The 17,317-nt window shown below is 39.3% G+C and overlaps 1 protein-coding gene and 1 long non-coding RNA gene across 2 annotated transcripts; both read left to right on the top strand.

Moving 5' to 3' along the window:
* The first annotated feature begins 1,877 nt into the window (after nucleotides 1-1,877).
* Nucleotides 1,878-3,112, top strand: LOC146722508 (uncharacterized). The gene is made up of 2 exons (XR_014925126.1): nucleotides 1,878-2,145; nucleotides 3,031-3,112. It is a non-coding gene; the product is annotated as an uncharacterized LOC146722508 (long non-coding RNA).
* Nucleotides 3,054-11,060, top strand: LOC146722507 (uncharacterized; the record flags this gene model as incomplete). The annotated part of the gene is made up of 3 exons (XM_085484671.1): nucleotides 3,054-3,593; nucleotides 10,275-10,475; nucleotides 10,893-11,060. Coding segments are annotated over 3 exons (909 nt in total), but the record flags the coding sequence as incomplete, so codon positions are not given.
* Between the last annotated feature and the right edge of the window lie 6,257 nt (nucleotides 11,061-17,317).

Raw genomic sequence — 17,317 nt, 5'->3', positions numbered from 1 at the left:
TAACGGAAAATTATTTAGTTTCGTTAGGATAACGCATTGTCATCCGCGATTTGGCTCTTGTTGCCCGTCTTATACGTTAAATTTATATTTATATTACGGAGCCTTGTTAAAACTCTTATATTGATACACGCTGGCTTAAAAATGCGTTTGTTTACCAACATTAATATATATAACAGAGAAAAGTATAGAATCGAAAGGATCTGAATAGCTCAGCTGGAAGAGCAGTCGCCCGGCAAGCGAAAGGTCTCGGGTTCGATTCCCGATTCAGCGATTTTCGGATCTATATTTTTCTCTTGCATTCATTTATTTATTTTCCGTGGGGGGGGGGGGGTTAAAGGGGGTATTGAAATTAAATCTCAAATATGAGATTATTTCATATTTTAAAATCTTGGCCGTGTCCAAGTAAAATTTGGTGCCTTGTGCACCGGTATTTAATTCTAACGGAAAATTATTTAGTTTCGTTAGGATAACGCATTGTCATCCGCGATTTGGCTCTTGTTGCCCGTCTTATACGTTAAATTTAAAACTACTTTTATCTTTTTGAAATAAGTGGATGGTTTATATATTTGTTCTATGTGACGAAACGTAAAATAATTTATAGTATTATTGGCGCTATATACGTTTTATGATATCAATATGGATTTTTATATTTGAATTAAAAAGAAATATTTTTTAGAACAAATTCGTCCACTTATTTTAAAAAGAATACAAAATAAAACTACTTTTATCTTTTTGAAATAAGTGGATAAATAATATTTTTTCTAAAAAATTTTTTTAAATCCAAATAGCTCATAAAACCCCATATTGATATCATAAATCGTATATAGCACCAATAATACTACAAATTGTTTTACGTTTCTTTACATAAAAAAATATATAAACCATCCACTTATTTCCAAAAGATAAAAGTAGTTTTATTTTGTATCTTATCTTTTTGAAATAAGTGGATGAATAATATTTTTTTTTTAAATTATTTCTTTTTAATTCAAATATCTCATAAAAATCTATATTGATAACATGAATCCCGTGGCGTTAATTTAGAGCGTGGAATTACCACCGTGCGAACTAGGGTTCAAAACCGAGAAAAACTTTTTTTTTGTATAGTATATCAGACATGTTTTTTTTATTATATACATTTATAATTATATATAATTATATATAATTATTAAATATAATTATTATATATAATTATTAAATATAATTATTATATATAATTATTGTATATAATTATTATATATAATTATTATATATAATTATTATATATAATTATATATAATCATATATAATTATAAATGTATATATAATTATATATAAATAAAAAATTCTCCTGCAATCTTTCAAAGCGAAAGCGAAAGACACAGGAAAGAAAAAAAAGTAACATTGAATATGTGTGTGTGTGCGCGCGCCGTGCGGCAACACCTTATTTGCAAACAAATAACAATCAGCCGCGCGACACAACGCACGAACTCGGGAGATGCGCAGTCCACTTTTCGTCGCCGAAGACAAAGGAACCAAAGATGTCGCGACGTAAGTATTTCACATAATCTCTCTCTCTCTCTCTCTCTCTCTCTCTCTCTCTCTCTCTCTCTCTCTCTCTCTCTCTCTCTCTCTCTCTCCCTTTTTTTATCTAATAATTTTTTTTTCTAATTATTTTAGCAAGAAGTGAAGGATACGTCATCCCGAAGAGGAAGACAGCGGACGCGAAGATGGCGACGGCGCCGCTGCCAGCGGACGCGAAGACGGTGACGGCGCCGCTGCCAGCGAACGCGAGGACGGCGACGGCACCGCTGTCAGCGGACGCGAAGACGGTGACGGCGCCGCTGCCAGCGGACGCGAAGACGGCGACGGCGCCGCTGCCAGCGGACGCAAGGACAGCGATGGCGCCGCTGCCAGCGGACGCGAGGACGGCGACGGCGCCGCTGCCAGCGAATGCGAGGACGGCGACGGCGCCGCTGCCAGCAGATGCGAGGACGGCGACGACGCCGCTGCCAGCGGATGCGAGGACGGCGACGACGCCGCTGCTAGCGGACGCGAGAACGGCGACGGCGCCGCTGCCAGCGGACGCGAGGATGATGATGACTCCGCTGCCAGCGGACGCGAGAATAATGATGACCTCGCTGCCAGCGGACGCGAGGATGATGATGAGTATGTATATATCCGGTCTTTTATGTACACTCTGTGTATGTATATTTACACACACACACACACATACACACACTCACACATCTCTGTGTGTTTTTGTCTCTGTCTCTTCTCTCTTTTCTACATTGCATTTTTTCATACATGCACACGTATATAATAAGAAATATTTTTAACATTACATAAATAAAAATAATTACATACATGTATGTATGTATGTATGTAATTATTTTTATTTATGTAATGCAGAAAATATTTATTATTATATACGTCTGCATGTATGAAAGAATGTAATGTAGAAAAGAAAGAAGAGACAGAGAGACAGGAACATATATATGTATAGATACATAATAACAAAAATTGGGAACATTCTAAAAATGATGGCCTCTCTCAATATTTTCACTCAGGAAAAATCGGAAATATATATATATATATATTGGTATGTATATATATACTGGGTGCCCCAGAACTGGCGAAAAAGTTTATGGCAGATTCCTGGTATCATTTGGAGACGATTTTTCCTGAGTGAAAATATTGAGAGAGGCCATCATTTTTAGAATGTTCCCAATTTTTGTTATTATGTATCTATATAAGCCTTATAAATTCTAAAAGCAAACTATCTAAAATTAATTGAATATTGTAGTTCTATTAATTTCCACAAGGCTTAGTTTCCAAAAAAGCCTTTATTTTAAACTGCTCCAATTCGAGAATATAATTTGATAAATATAATTCGAGAATTATTGGTGTCTCGACATTTTCACGGAGGAAAAATCGTCTCCGAATGATACCAAAAATCTGTCAAAAGCTTTTTCGCCAGTTCTGGGACACCCTGTGTATGTATATATATATATATATATATATATGTAAATATAAAATTTCTTTTTTTTGCAGCGAATTAACACCGCGGTGCGTAAAACGGTAAACAAGGAGCGGGCGCGCCAATACGTAAATACGCCGATCGCCGCCTTCATACTCCCGCAGCACCAGGATACGTGCTTGCGCCGCCGACAACACCAGGATATATACCGCCAGCAGCACTAGGATACGTGACTGCACCGCCGGCAACATCAGGATATATATTTGTACCGCCGGCAGCACCAGGATATATATATGCACCGCCGACAGCACCAGGATATATATCCGCATCGCCAGCAGCACCAGGATATATATCTGCACCGCCGGCAGCACCAGGATACGTGTGCGCACCACCGGCAGCACCAGGATACATATCCGCACCGCCGGCAGCACCAGGATACGTGTCCGCACCGCCGGCAACACCAGGATACGTGTCCGCACCGCCGGCAGTACCAGGATATATATCCGCACCGCCGGCAGCACCAGGATACGTGTCCGCACCACCGGCAGCATTAGGATACATATCCGCACCGCCGACAGCAGCAGGATACGTGTCCGCACCGCCGGCAGCACCAGGATACGTGTCCGCACCGCCAACAGCACCAGGATATATATCCGCACCGCCGGCAGCACCAGGATACGTGTCCGCACCGCCGGCAGCACCAGGATATATATCCGCACCGCCGGCAGCACCAGGATATATGCCTGCCTAGATTTATTTTAGTCATTTATTTTATTACATTTTTTTTCATTTTATTTTATTACATATTAGTCACACTTATTCGACTTTTCAATAACTGTGTACTTGGAGGTCGATGAAGAACTCGTCCCACTAAGAACAGAAATAATCCTTTGATCGGTACAATCGTTGAATAGTTAGAAATCATTTATATGATTTCTTCCTTGTCTCTTAAAATGGACTAGTTATAACATCATCAACGATTGTACCGATCGAAGGATTATTTCTGTTCTTAGTGGGACGAGTTCTTCATCGACCTCCAAGTACACAGTTAGAAAATAAACTATTTTTCTTGAAACGTATTACAAGTTTAATATAAAGCCAATTTCTCTTCAAGATGACTTCGAGTATATTAAACTTATTTTTTATTTATGTATAATTGTTGACAAATTGGTTACATATGTTCTTTTTTTATTTTTATATAGTCAATATTACTATTTTTCTTTTTATAAAGTCAATACTTAGATTAAAGATTTCTGATGTGAATGTAACTTGTCACACATTTGCATACACTCGTCTGGATGGCATATTATATGTATTGTTATACACATGGATGTGACAAATTTTCAACTAAGTGTGACTAATGTGTGATTTGTGTATTAATTTACATATGTCGTATGCAGGACTATGACATAAGATATTGCAATTTTTTTTACAATTTATATAAACATGAAACCAAAATAATATGAATATAAATTTAAAGATATAAGACAGGCAGTAAGAGCCAACTCGCGGATGACAGTGCGTTATCCTAACGAAACTAAATTTTTTTCGTTAGGATTAAGTATCTGTGCACAAGGCACCAAATTTTACTTGGTCACGGCCAAGATTTAAAATATGAAATAATCTCATATTTGAGATTTAATTTCAATAACCCTTTCACCCCTCTACGGAATCGAAAGGATCTGAATAGCTCAGTTGGAAGAGCAGTCGCCCGGCAAGCGAAAGGTCTCGGGTTCGATTCCCGATTCAGCGACTTTCGGATCTATATTTTTCTCTTGCATTTACTTATTTCCGTAGGGTGGTGAAAGGGTTATTGAAATTAAATCTCAAATATGAGATTATTTCATATTTTAAATCTTGGCCGTGACCAAGTAAAATTTGGTGCCTTGTGCACAGATACTTAATCCTAACGAAAAAAATTTAGTTTCGTTAGGATAACGCACTGTCATCCGTGAGTTGGCTCTTACTGCCTGTCTTATATCTTTAAATTTATATTCATATTATTTTGGTTTCATGTTTATATAAATTGTAAAAAAAATATCAGTGGATAGGGAGGTGTTAATGGAGGCGATGAGGAAGAGGGGGGTAAGAGAAGGGTTAAGTAGGAGGATAGAAGAGGTATACAAGGAAACGAGGAGTAAAGTAAGAGCGGGGAAGGAGGAAGGTGAAAACTTCTGGACGGCAAGGGGTGTGAGGCAAGGTTGTCCAATGAGCCCACACTTATTCAATTTGTTGATATCGGATATAGAGGAAGTGCTGAAAAAAGGAGGCTGGGGAGGAGTAAAGTTGGGAGGGGAAAAAGTGCACTGCTTGGCATATGCGGATGACATGGTGTTGTTGGCGGAGGAGGAGGAGGGGATGATACATATGTTGGGGAAAATGGAAAATTACATGGATAAAAAAAGGCTAGAGGTAAATGTGGATAAGACAAAAATAATGAGGTTTAGAAAGGGGGGAGGAAGAATGAGGAAAATGGAGTGGAGATGGAAAGGGAAAAAATTAGAGGAAGTGAAAGAGTTCAAGTATCTAGGATATAAGTTACAAAGGAATGGAGGACAGGAGGCGCAGGTGAGGGACAGAGTGAGGAAAGCAGGAGCGGTGATGAGACAAGTATGGGGTATGGGAAAGAGAAGATTTGCAGGAGACTGGATGAAAAGAGTATGGTTAATGGAAAAGTTGGTGGGAACGGTGATGGAGTATGGGGCGGAAATATGGGGGTGGAAGGAGAGGAGAGAAGTAGAGGCAATGCAGGAAAGATGGATTAGGTGGACGTTAGGAGTAGATTGGTGTACGCCGGAGTATATGGTAAGAGAAGAGATAGGAAAGGATAAATTCAGGATAAGAGCAGGAAGAAGAGCGATAGGGTATGAGAGGAAGTTGGAGGAAGGAAGGGGAGGAAGTTTAGCGAGGAAATGTTTTGAGGATATGAAAGAGAGGATAAGGGGAGGAAAGGAAAGAACGATGTGGGAGGAAGAGAGGGGGAAATTCTGGGAAGAAAGAGGAATACAGGGTTGTCCGGAAAGTAATGCGTCGCATTTTTTTAAAAAAGAATTTATTGATCGCATAGGTAAAACAACTTAAAATTGTTCGAAGTATGACCCTTCTGCGTCAATACATTTTTGCCAACGCGATTTCCATGCGTCATAAGATTTCTGGAACTCCTTGACTGGGATGCTGTTCAGGGAGGCCGTCGAAGTAGCTTGTACGTTGTCAACCGACTCGAGCTGTTGTCCTTTGAGCTCCCTTTTCAGCCGAGGAAATAAAAAAAAGTCCGCCGGGGCCAAGTCGGGACTGTAGGGCGGCTGCGGCACCGTTGCCACACCGATCCGGGTCAGGTAGGCCGTAATAACAAAGGCGGTGTGAGCCGGCGCGGGCACTCTGGGCACAAGTTTTGCGCAAATCATCCGCATGGCCAAGTCTTCCGATACAATCTCGTGAACAATCGTTTTCGGCAAGTTCAATAATTCCGACATTAAGCGAACATTCATTCGACGGTCTGAATTCAATAATTGGCGCACACGAGTCACATTGTCGTCCGTTCGCGATGTTGACGGGCGTCCTGCGCGGGCCTCGTCGGCGACCTCCTTCCGACCTTCTCTAAACATCTTGTGCCATCTGTTTGACTGCGATTTGGAAAGGCAATCGTCCCCGAAAGCTTTCTTGAGCATTTCAAAAGTTTCCAGCGGCGTCTTGTCCAGCTTCACGCAAAACTTTATCGCATAGCGTTGCTCTATCGTTCTCTCCATCACAAGTTCGACGCGACCACTAAGCAGAGGTTCACAGAATAAGCCGTCCTAACCCTCCAAGCGCATGGAAACAATTGAGCGACCTACCGTTGGAAAGCTAAGGGTACCCACCTTCCTCCCCAACCGGTCCCATCGCTCTGCGATGTATAGTCGCGTCACAAAAAAATGCGACGCATTACTTTCCGGACGGGAAAGAGATGGAGGAAAAAAGGGGAAAGGGAGAGGAAGTATATGAGGGGTGGGAACAGAAAGACAGGGAAAGGCAGAAGGAGGAAAGATGGGAGAGGATAAGAGAGTCGAGATATAATAGATGGTATGGGGAATGGAAGGAGGAGGGTTTACCGGAATACCTGAGAAAGGGATGGGGGGAAAGTAGATGGAGAAGAATAGTCAGGTTCAGAATGAACAATGAGATGAGAGGGGCGAGATACTGGGAAGAAGAGGGGAAAAGAAGGTGTAGGTTATGCGGGATAGAAAATGAAACATGGGAGCATGTGATAGGAGAATGTGGGGGAGAAGGGGGGAAGGGAAACTGTTGGGAAAGAATGAAGGAAATACTGCAGGAAGGAGGAGAAGGGGAAGGATGGATGAGAGAAATAGAGAAAAAGAGGGAAGAGGGGAGAACGGAAGAAAGGAGGAAAGGAGGGGAAAAGGAGGAAGGAAGTATGAGGAGGAGAATGAGTGAGGTATGAATGAGGTGGTGGAGAATGTATGGGGAATCGGAAGCCGAAGCGAAGCGATAGGTAGGGACGGCTCTTTCTCTCTCTAAAGTAGTAGATAAGTAGGTTAAGGTAGAATTAAGTTATTTGTAATTTAGATGTAAGAGTAGAGTTAAGAGTAGATATAAGTAAGATTGTAAGAGTTTGTAAGGTTGGGGAACGCTCCTTCAAAAGCGCCTTCAATTCCTTAGGGGACGAATAAAGAATTGAATTGAATTGATAAAAATAAAAGTTTTTAATAAACTTGGGAGAATGCGCAGCTAGGAACGGGTAAGGTTGGGTTAGCCGCGAGTCCGTATTTTATTTATTATAAATTTTTAAGAGCGAAAATGTAATATCCGGCCTTTTAGAGGACTGCTTTATTATATAAAGAATATATTAAAAAAGAATTCACAAAGTTATGTCACTTATTTTATGAAATATCTGGACGATAAGATTCTCACTAGATTTATAAGGAGCAGGGGAAATTTCTGTGGTAACATACTGACTGCTTGACAAGGAGAGAGCATCATTCCATCTTTGTCTCTCTTACATCGCATATGTAGTAGCGTCCATGTAGAAATGTACTTAAATTTTTCGTAGATCCTCGATTTTTTTCATTGCTTCTAAACATTCAGCTAAAAGAGCAGTTGAGATTATTCGAATAAAAAATATTTCATCTTATTTTTTGCAAATAATATAATATATTTTTTTATTTAGGAGTCCAAAAATATATATTACGCATAAGTTATTTATAATTTTCGTTCAAATTAAGGATATATTGTATTGAATATATTGTAATGCATATACACATTAATTTTCATTAACATGCAATTATACGGACTTGGTAAAGAAAATAAAGTTTTCAGTTTCTTGTATACAAATGTATATTTTTATTATACACATGAAAATTCAAAATGAATATAATGACGTCAGCCAGAAGGCGATTCTTTTTCAATTAATTTTTAAAACAAATTTTTAAAAATATTTTTATATATTCAAATACTTATAATATTATATAAAAATTATTGTGAATTATACTCATTGGAGTAATAATTATTGATTGAAGCTTGTTATGGCACAAACTGAACATTTTGTATTATACATTGTCTGTATAATATTTTACTTATTTATAAAATGTATTTTATAAATAAATGAAATAATATATATATATATATATAATATAATATAAGATTATAATATATTCTTTCACGTTATAAGTATTTGGAGCAAATTATACAATAGCATCAATAATCAAAAAGAAATCAAGAATAATCAACATATCCTTTATATAATATATATATATATATATATATATATATATATATATATATATACGCACATATGTGCATAACCATATATACAATTTCCAAAAAGTGGGTGCTTATTAGCCTTGCTACGCTACTGCCTTCTGCTACGGAAGGCCAGAAAGCATTTTCAGGCGGCATCTCGCGTATTCCGGCACGGTAGAGGAACAAGGACAACACGTGATTATCGGTCCTTGTCTCTCTACGGTGCGTCCGCGTGAGCAATGCAATGGTATATGTACGTGTACAGACATGCACCACTACATAAAACCTGAGAATTGGTTTCTCGGCGTTGGCAACACTGAAACGGAGTTTCGCGTTGTCACCGCGCGAGGTCTCCAACATCAATTTGGAGTTTGGCCGGCCGACCTGTCGACCCTTAACATCAAACAATTAATATGAATTAATTAGTTATTTAAGTTACTACTAATAAATTAATTATTAAATTACTTAGTTGTATAAGTAAATTATTAATTAGTTATTTTTAATTTTTCCAACAACTTACATATATATGCAGTCATATGTATTTCATTACATATATATGTTAACAAAATATGTTAAATATAAATTGAGCATAACATATGTTGTGTTATTTATTTGTTACTATTTATTTGCTATATATTCATAAAAACTTATCTTTTTTAAAAGAGAGTAATAAAAACCGTCAAATGTATTCAATATCCAAAAGTGTTATATAAAAAACTGTTATTTCTAAATTAATGTAAAAAATTGTTTATAAAATGTCAATTGAAAACTTTACAAATTAATTATAATATCAAAATATTGCGTCATAAAAATAAAAATTTATTTTAAAATAGATTTTATTACATTTTATTATTTTAAATTGTTATAGCCCGAAAGGCTATAATTATAAATATAGCGGATATAAAATATAGAATTACTATACTTTCCGCGAGGAGACCGCTGATACAGCAGCGGGCCGGAAACCACGGAGACGCGAGCTAAGAGCTTCGTCTTTCGAGCAGCTTTGCGCTCAAAATCTAGCCGCGTATGTAAAAACTATTCACCAACTAGGTGCCTGTCGCCAGGCACTTCTTCTAAACGAAATAACGAAAAACCGAGTTTACGTAAAAACTCGGGAGGGTTCAAAAAGATCAACATCAGAGTCGCATCGCGAATAAATTGAGAGTCGCGTTAAGCAAGTAAAAAAGAAAAACGGAGTCACACGAGGTCTAGAAATAATCATACTCAGAGTCTTGATAGAGTTTATATATCAATATATTGAATAAAGAAGTGAACTTAAAATCTATCAAGACTACAAATTATTGAGAAAACTCCGACAATTCGGAAGTCCTCTTTCTAATCCGGCCTACATCCCTAAGTGCTTTACCCGAGGTACAACAAATTGGTGGCAACGGTAGTATGCCAGAGATCGCCGAGGTTTCCTTATAGAAAAAAGTCTTGTAAAAACACAAAAAATATTTATAAAAGATGTTAGACGGGCACGTCAATAGTCAATAACGCTGACGGAAGCAAGCAGAAGCCACGGCAATAACGAGAGAAAGAGAAAACGGACAACACAAGCAGTGCAACGAGTGATAAGTAGCTGAGGATCAAAAAGGATCGTCAACATCCAAGGATCACAACGCTAAACTACGACAACCTCACGGGCAGCGCATCACCACGAGCGACAATTCGCCGTATCTATCACCAACATGGAGCAGCTGTTATCAGCTCACAAGTGATCGAGTTGCAGCAGCAGCAGCAGCCGACCCGTATAGAGCGTAATGATGCGAGCAGTAATACTGTAAGTTCGAATTTTATTATTTGCGTGAATGTCAGAGAAACACGAAACCCCCCAGCAATCGATAGCAAATAAATCGTAGCTGTTTAGCAATTTAGCCGAGCGGGCAATAAAGGCATTGCCACTGTCCTTAGAAACCCTCGAAAAGGTACGAATAAAATTAAAAGCACATTATTCGAGCGAGAGCGACTCAGAATTATCTACTCACATGATAACCGAACGAGCGAGTTCCCGTTTGATACTTTTGACGAAAGTCTGTTTGCGGAAAAAGAAACCAATGCCAATATCGAAAATAAAAATATAATTAAAGTACGCGTGAGCCGAACTCTCAGTAACATATTGCAATGCAGAGAGTTTTTATTAACATCATATGACAACAGTATTTTCGATTCAAACGAATGTCAGGTTAACATGTTGCAGATACCGCCAAACGGTGCCATGAATGTGTCCAAAGATGCCATCAACCGCGAAATTAACCGCCTTCACTATACCATAATCCGCGACAATAATCGAGTCGTGGAAGTTGATGCACATAAACTACTTGCTAATCGCGATATAGAGACCGACCATCCCTCTGATATTAGATGATACACAAAGAAACGCGTTGTAGAAGCCGAGGTGCACAAAACGTTTAATCATAGGGGGTGCGTTTAGTTTCGCGCATGGAAGGCATGAATGCCCTACGCAGAGCATGAAGTGCAGAATTTGTTCCGTTTCTTCATGCATTTAATGCATGAACCATGTGTCTTCTAGTAACGGAACAGATTTCATGCACTTTATACATTAAACATGGACGTGATAGACGCTGACACTGAATCTTGTTTGGTTTCAATTATTACTGTTTCATCTTCTTTTATGATATTAGGAGATAAAATATCAACAATCAACTCATGCTTGTCAAGCATTAGTGAAAGTAAAAATGGAAAGTAAAAGTGACAGTAATGAAGAAACAGAGTAGTATAGTGGCAGGTATGGCCCGTCAAAACAAATCCCCACCACCAGCCCCTCTGGCGCCGTGGGCGTGGCTTGTCTTTTCCCCCACCACCAGCGTCTGGTTTTTCCGACTGCGAGTGTTGGGGGAAAAAAAATGGCGACTGGCCCCGAAAGGTGAAAATATTTTGGATTAACTGAGCCGTCGGACCACTCGATACCGTGATAATTTCGTGAGAGCCAATTGTTTCCTTGTCTTGCTTTTGCGGGTAATTTTCCAAACGCGTATGGTGGCATCATAATCCAATGCTCGACAATCGGAGCATCGATTGCGACAACGGCGACTTCCTTCGCGATAAATTTATTGGCTTCATCGCGGAAACCTTGTATGTCGACGACTATGTCCATATTGTGAGATTTTTGTTGGTGAGGTAGAAGCTCTTAGCGAAACGTGCGCGTTTGTTCGTGTCTCGTACAAAACTGAATTCATTTTAGCACGTTACATAGTTTCCACTTCGTGAAAAGTGTCATTGAAATTTCCAAAGAAGAAGAGAGGGAAAATTTTCTAATCGCGTATTACATTACGGTGTATAAATACATGTTGGTGAACGAGCGATAAAAGCTAACCGGAAAAATCGACGATAACTTGACGCGATGCGTCGATTTCTGACATTATCGAATTTGGCGTAAACAATACAATTAATTGTTTCGGTAAGTGCCTTCTCGAATCTCACTTCTAACCGTAGACTTCCGTGTCTCACGAGATTCCAATGACCGGCGCAATTAGCGGATAGATCGGGTGTAAGATCAAAAGTAAATAACGTATATCCCCGAGAATAATCATCTCCATTTACGGAATTTCCCTCGTTCAAAAAATGGATACCCGTCCCCGAAAAAAGCGTATGATAAACTTCGATGTAAAGCGGTTCGCGAGACGAGAAAACCGGTTGTAACGGTCTACTGGGTATTTGTGTACCGTCGACGTAAAGTGAGAAAAAATTTATTCCGTAATTTTGGAAATTAAACGGATTCAATTTTCTGTTACCGTTAAACGCTTTATTATCGACGAAACCTACTTTATTTGTTTCGGTAATTGTCCCAGTATTACATTATCTAACGATTCACCAACAACCCCGCTGTAAATCGTGAATGTTTTAATTTCAACTCTCGTAAGCGGATACTTGGCAGTAACTTTGCTCAGCATTCTAGCATGCGCTAGTAATACTCCGGAGCTTATTTTCGTTCTTCTCACCATTAAGCTTGCATCGAGCATACGAATTTTCGACGTGCAATTAGTTTCTATGAAACAAAACGTATCTTTCAAACGCACGAGTCTCAACCGCACCTCGACGCCATTAATTAAGAATTTATCCTGATTGAAAACGTCGCAATGGAGGTGACCTATAAAATCTAGCGCGCGCCCTCCGTGTATGTAACGAGCTCGTCTTGCTATAGCGGTATTGCTTTCCGCTCCTACCGTATCGTCCATGTGGCCGGGTGTATCCGCGTCCCATAAGCATGAGGTAAGATGAAAAGTTTTTGCGAATGATGAATAATTTAACAATTCTTCGATGTACGCGCGGTACGCATAAGCGTTGTTTGGAGGCGACACGAGCTTTTAATTGAAATACACGTCAATTTGATTGAAAATGGAATGAAGAAAATAATTTACGGGGCCCACGTTGACGGCGGCTGCGGAGACGGAGGTTTCTACGCGTACCCGAAGACTTAGTAACGTGTATGTGAGATCTAAATATTCTTCTCCGTGACCCGGGATAACAAATTCTAGCGGGGAGTCGTCCGAAAGCGAGGTCACGGGTTTGTAATGAATCCATTGTGAACTTTCGATGCTAGTTTGTGTGGGCGGTAAAGAGAAGAGCTCGAGCTCGCTCTTTAAACACTCGCTCGAGTGTGTGTGAAGAAATGACATTCTTTTCTATCGCCGCCCGCTCTACCAACGTTATTGTCACGGACAAACGTATTTAGAATAATGGCAATTATGAAAACATATCGTATACTGTGCGCTTTTTACCGCTATTAGCTTTACGCCGTTTCGCGGACGACTTGAGTCTTTTCACAGTCGAACAATTTTTACTCGTATTATTTTTAGTTTTTTTTGTATTTGTTCTTTTTTTCCCACGCGACTTGATTTTCGATAAACTTTTTTTTTATTTGTCTTATGCCGTTTACGCGACGCGGTTCCGAGGATTTAGCGACGTGAGTCTTAAGCCCGCCGAAAGGAAACTGCGCTACATGAATTTTTTTCATCTGATTTATATCCCGTACCTTTCATTAGACTACTTATTTTTTCCCTAGCTTTTCTCTTAAGATTGTTACACGATTGTTCAAAATAATGTTTGACAACTACCTTTAACGGCATTTTATTTTCAACATCCGCGATTATATTAACCACGGCCCGCAAAGCTTCTTTACCCACTGCCCCTAGACCTCTAGTTAAATAAGGCAATACACGTCCGAACATTCCTCCGAGAAAACTACCTATTCCATGACCTCGTTAATAGGGTAAACCGACAAAAACTCGTGGAATTCCACCGCCGTGAGTTCCACCGTTTTGTAATTCGTTATAATACTCCGAATAATAATCTATATTAATTGACAAATCCCTTCTTTCTTATAAAGAAAAAATCTTTACAGAGTATTTTTAAAAATCTAATCGATACGTTTAAAATGTAAAGTCACCGTTAACGTGCCGGATTCAAATGGTATTTTTTTTCCAGTATCGTCTTTTATATCGATTTCAATCCGTCGGAAATTCGTTAGGCGCACCGGAATATAATGCGGAGGTGAGAAATGCTTCACTTGATTCGTTCTAAATTTGTAATCGCGCCCTCCCCCCGTGACAGGCACTATTAGGAGAAGAGGAGTTTGCACATCGCCTGTTATGTAAGGCTCGCAAATATCACAATAAACGAACAGTTTATCGGGAATACCCAGCGCCAAACTACACGCTTTGTAACTATAGAATCCCTCGCGACGTATTCCATTTTCGTCAAAAGAACTGAGTTTAAGAAATATTGAAGTAGATTTTTTTTTGGAATTAAGTTTATATGTCGTGAGCATAGAACAATAGTGACTTTTCTTCTTAGGAGCGTTATAAAGAAAATCAGCTAAATCGAGCATTTGCAGAAGTCTATCGGAAAATGCATATAATGAATCAGATTGCAACCAGCAGGACACACGAGGGAGAACAAAATACTACCGCCTGTAAATCTTGCTCCAAACGAAAATGGGAACCGACTTTTTTGCATGACGAATTAATCATGGAGACGAACTCTTCCATGTTATTATAAACGCCACACGGTATTACGGCTTCCTTCGAAGTTTCGGATTGAAACACCTCGATTTTTTAATTTTTCTCTTTAACTTGAGGGTCGATATCGACGAAACTGAGTATATTTTCTTCGCGCCTTATATGAAAAAAGGTATTAGGGAATTAAATTTTGCTCAACGCGACTTCCCATTCACCGTGTAAGTGCAGCGATTGAGGTAATTCCATAATAAACGGCGAGGTTTTATTGTTGGGAAAATAGCGCATACTGCTATTGCTTGGAAGAATCAGAAGAAATTGATTCGCCCTCATTTCGAAGAATAGTTAAATTCGAAGCGGGTATCCAGGAGTTAAATTTAGAAGGATAATCTTGCCAGCTAACTAATAATTGTTTATTGTTACCGCGTCCTCTGCTTTTTATCACACGATCGACGATAAATTCCTCGTCGCGTAAGTCTTTAATAACCGGTACTAATTCTTGTTTGTAAAAAATTCTGTCTATTACTTCACCCGATAAATCGCTTAATTCATATACGCGGGGTTTTCTCCATTCGAGAACTCGATGAATTCGAAATATCTCCTCGCTCCACTTCGCCTCGTATCCTTTCTCGAAGGTTACTTTTGCTCTACTGACGCGTACGAGATCGTCCACGCGATATTTAGTCTTTTGTTCACGCCCACGCTTCTTTTTCTTTCCTTTATCGTTATCCCATCGTTGTTTCATATTTTCACACGCAGTACGAGCATTTTCTTGCGTAACGACAGCAAGTTGCATTTTGATGGTGGAATGACGAGTATGATTGTAAGCGTGAACAATATCTTGTAAAACATCAAAGTATAGACGTGTATTTCTATGCGTAAAATAACGCCACATCCGCTTCTTGAGTGTTTTATTAAATCGTTCCACTATAGACGGTTTAATATCGGGATTGCGCGTTACACGAAAACTGATGTCTTTTTCTTTTAAGAAATTTTGTACAGAGAGGGCGATAAATTCTTTGCCTTTATCTGTCTGTAAGTATACAGGTAGTCGACCCTTGTTTCTCGAAAATATTTGTTGAAAGGCCTTTATTACGCAGATGGCTGTTTTGTCACGTAAAGGTTCTACTCAAAAAAATTTACTAAGCACATCGATAACCGTTAGTAGATAAGAATAACCGTCATTATAGCTCTTGAGATTACGAAGATCAATCAAATCGGCTTCCCATAAATCATCGATATTTGTTACGTTATAATGTAAACAAGGAAATTTTCGTCGTACCGGACGATGCAGCGTGTATGCATTCTGCGATTTAAGCCACTCGACGACTTTGTTACGCATAAAATTCGGTTTAACGGCTCGCGATAAATTGTCCACCGCAGATTAGCCTGCATAATGCGAAGGGTCGTAATACAATTTTTTGAATTCCATCAATTGAGATTTATCCAATCAAGTAAACCTCTTCTTCTCTTTGACGGAGAAACTACGCTATGTGCTAATGTTCTATTGTCGTCACCGTCGTCATCACCTTCCTCGTCGGCGGATATAGATTGCGTATCTCTTTCAGTTTCACTCGCTTCGTCTAACCTGTGACTGTACGATTTTGAACGTGTGATCGGAGTGAAGGATCCGCGAGGTAACGCGGAAATAATATAGCGAGATCGCGTGTCTACTTTTAATAACTTTTGATTTCCTATGAGACGCGGTGACGTACCTATGTCACGTAGTAATCGAGCAAACTGATTTTTTTCCGGTTGCTTTTACCGTTTTTTTCTCGCGTACCGCATCGTTTATAAGTTCCGCGATATTCGAACTCTCCACAATGTCGCCGTCTATAGTTACAAGCCCTTGTCTATTCCAGCCAATCTTAGATGACGGAGTATCGAGCAGATGTTTCATTAGCAAGCGTGCTTTACTACGATAACTTTTCGGAACACTATTAAGTATTTTTTGGATTATTTCCGCTGATTGAGTGCGTTTTTTCTCGAAACTACTACTAGTGGCACTAATGTTACCGTCGCTGCTAATTAAAGTTTGCGTTTCCATAAGTTCATCGTCATCATCGATGTTATCATCCTCTTGCTCTTTCGTGTCTTCGTTCTGCTCTCCATCGCGTTCACCGCTGGCGTCCACGTCTTTGCGTAAACGTTTTCTCGCAGCACGAACAAACTGGAGATAACGCTGAAGTTCCTCCTTATACATTTTCCATCTTTCGTCCTCGCTGACCTGAGGCGTGAGATTCAGAATACGCCACATTTCTGCACCAAGCCGTGACAAAGGAGTTCCCGGGATCCGTACGGAATTATTATTATTATTTTCCACATTCAATATCTTGGTAATTTTATTCAATGAATTATCAGCCGGCGCGTTAGAGGAAATTTCCGGATGTCGCTGCAGTCTTTCCAGATTTTCCAACGAAATCAAAATCATTTTTTTTGCTCTTTCCATTATTGAATCGTAAATATTTTACCTTTTTCACATTTGGCGCAACAAATATACACAGAATAGCGCCCTTTTTTAATCTCCAATGATCCGGGATAATATCGCTTCGAGAATAGGAACAAGATAGGGTAAGAATTCGCCGCGCTGCACTAATAATTTTCTCTTAACTTTCAAATTACCTTTTTTCGCAGCAATACGCCGTAG

The sequence above is a fragment of the Nylanderia fulva genome, unplaced genomic scaffold (assembly GCF_048542155.1).
Source record: "Nylanderia fulva isolate GAGA-0341 unplaced genomic scaffold, ASM4854215v1 Scaffold304, whole genome shotgun sequence".
NCBI classification, from domain to species: domain Eukaryota; kingdom Metazoa; phylum Arthropoda; class Insecta; order Hymenoptera; family Formicidae; genus Nylanderia; species Nylanderia fulva.
Note: the sequence above shows the minus strand (reverse complement) of the source record. Positions and strands in the feature narration are given on the sequence as shown.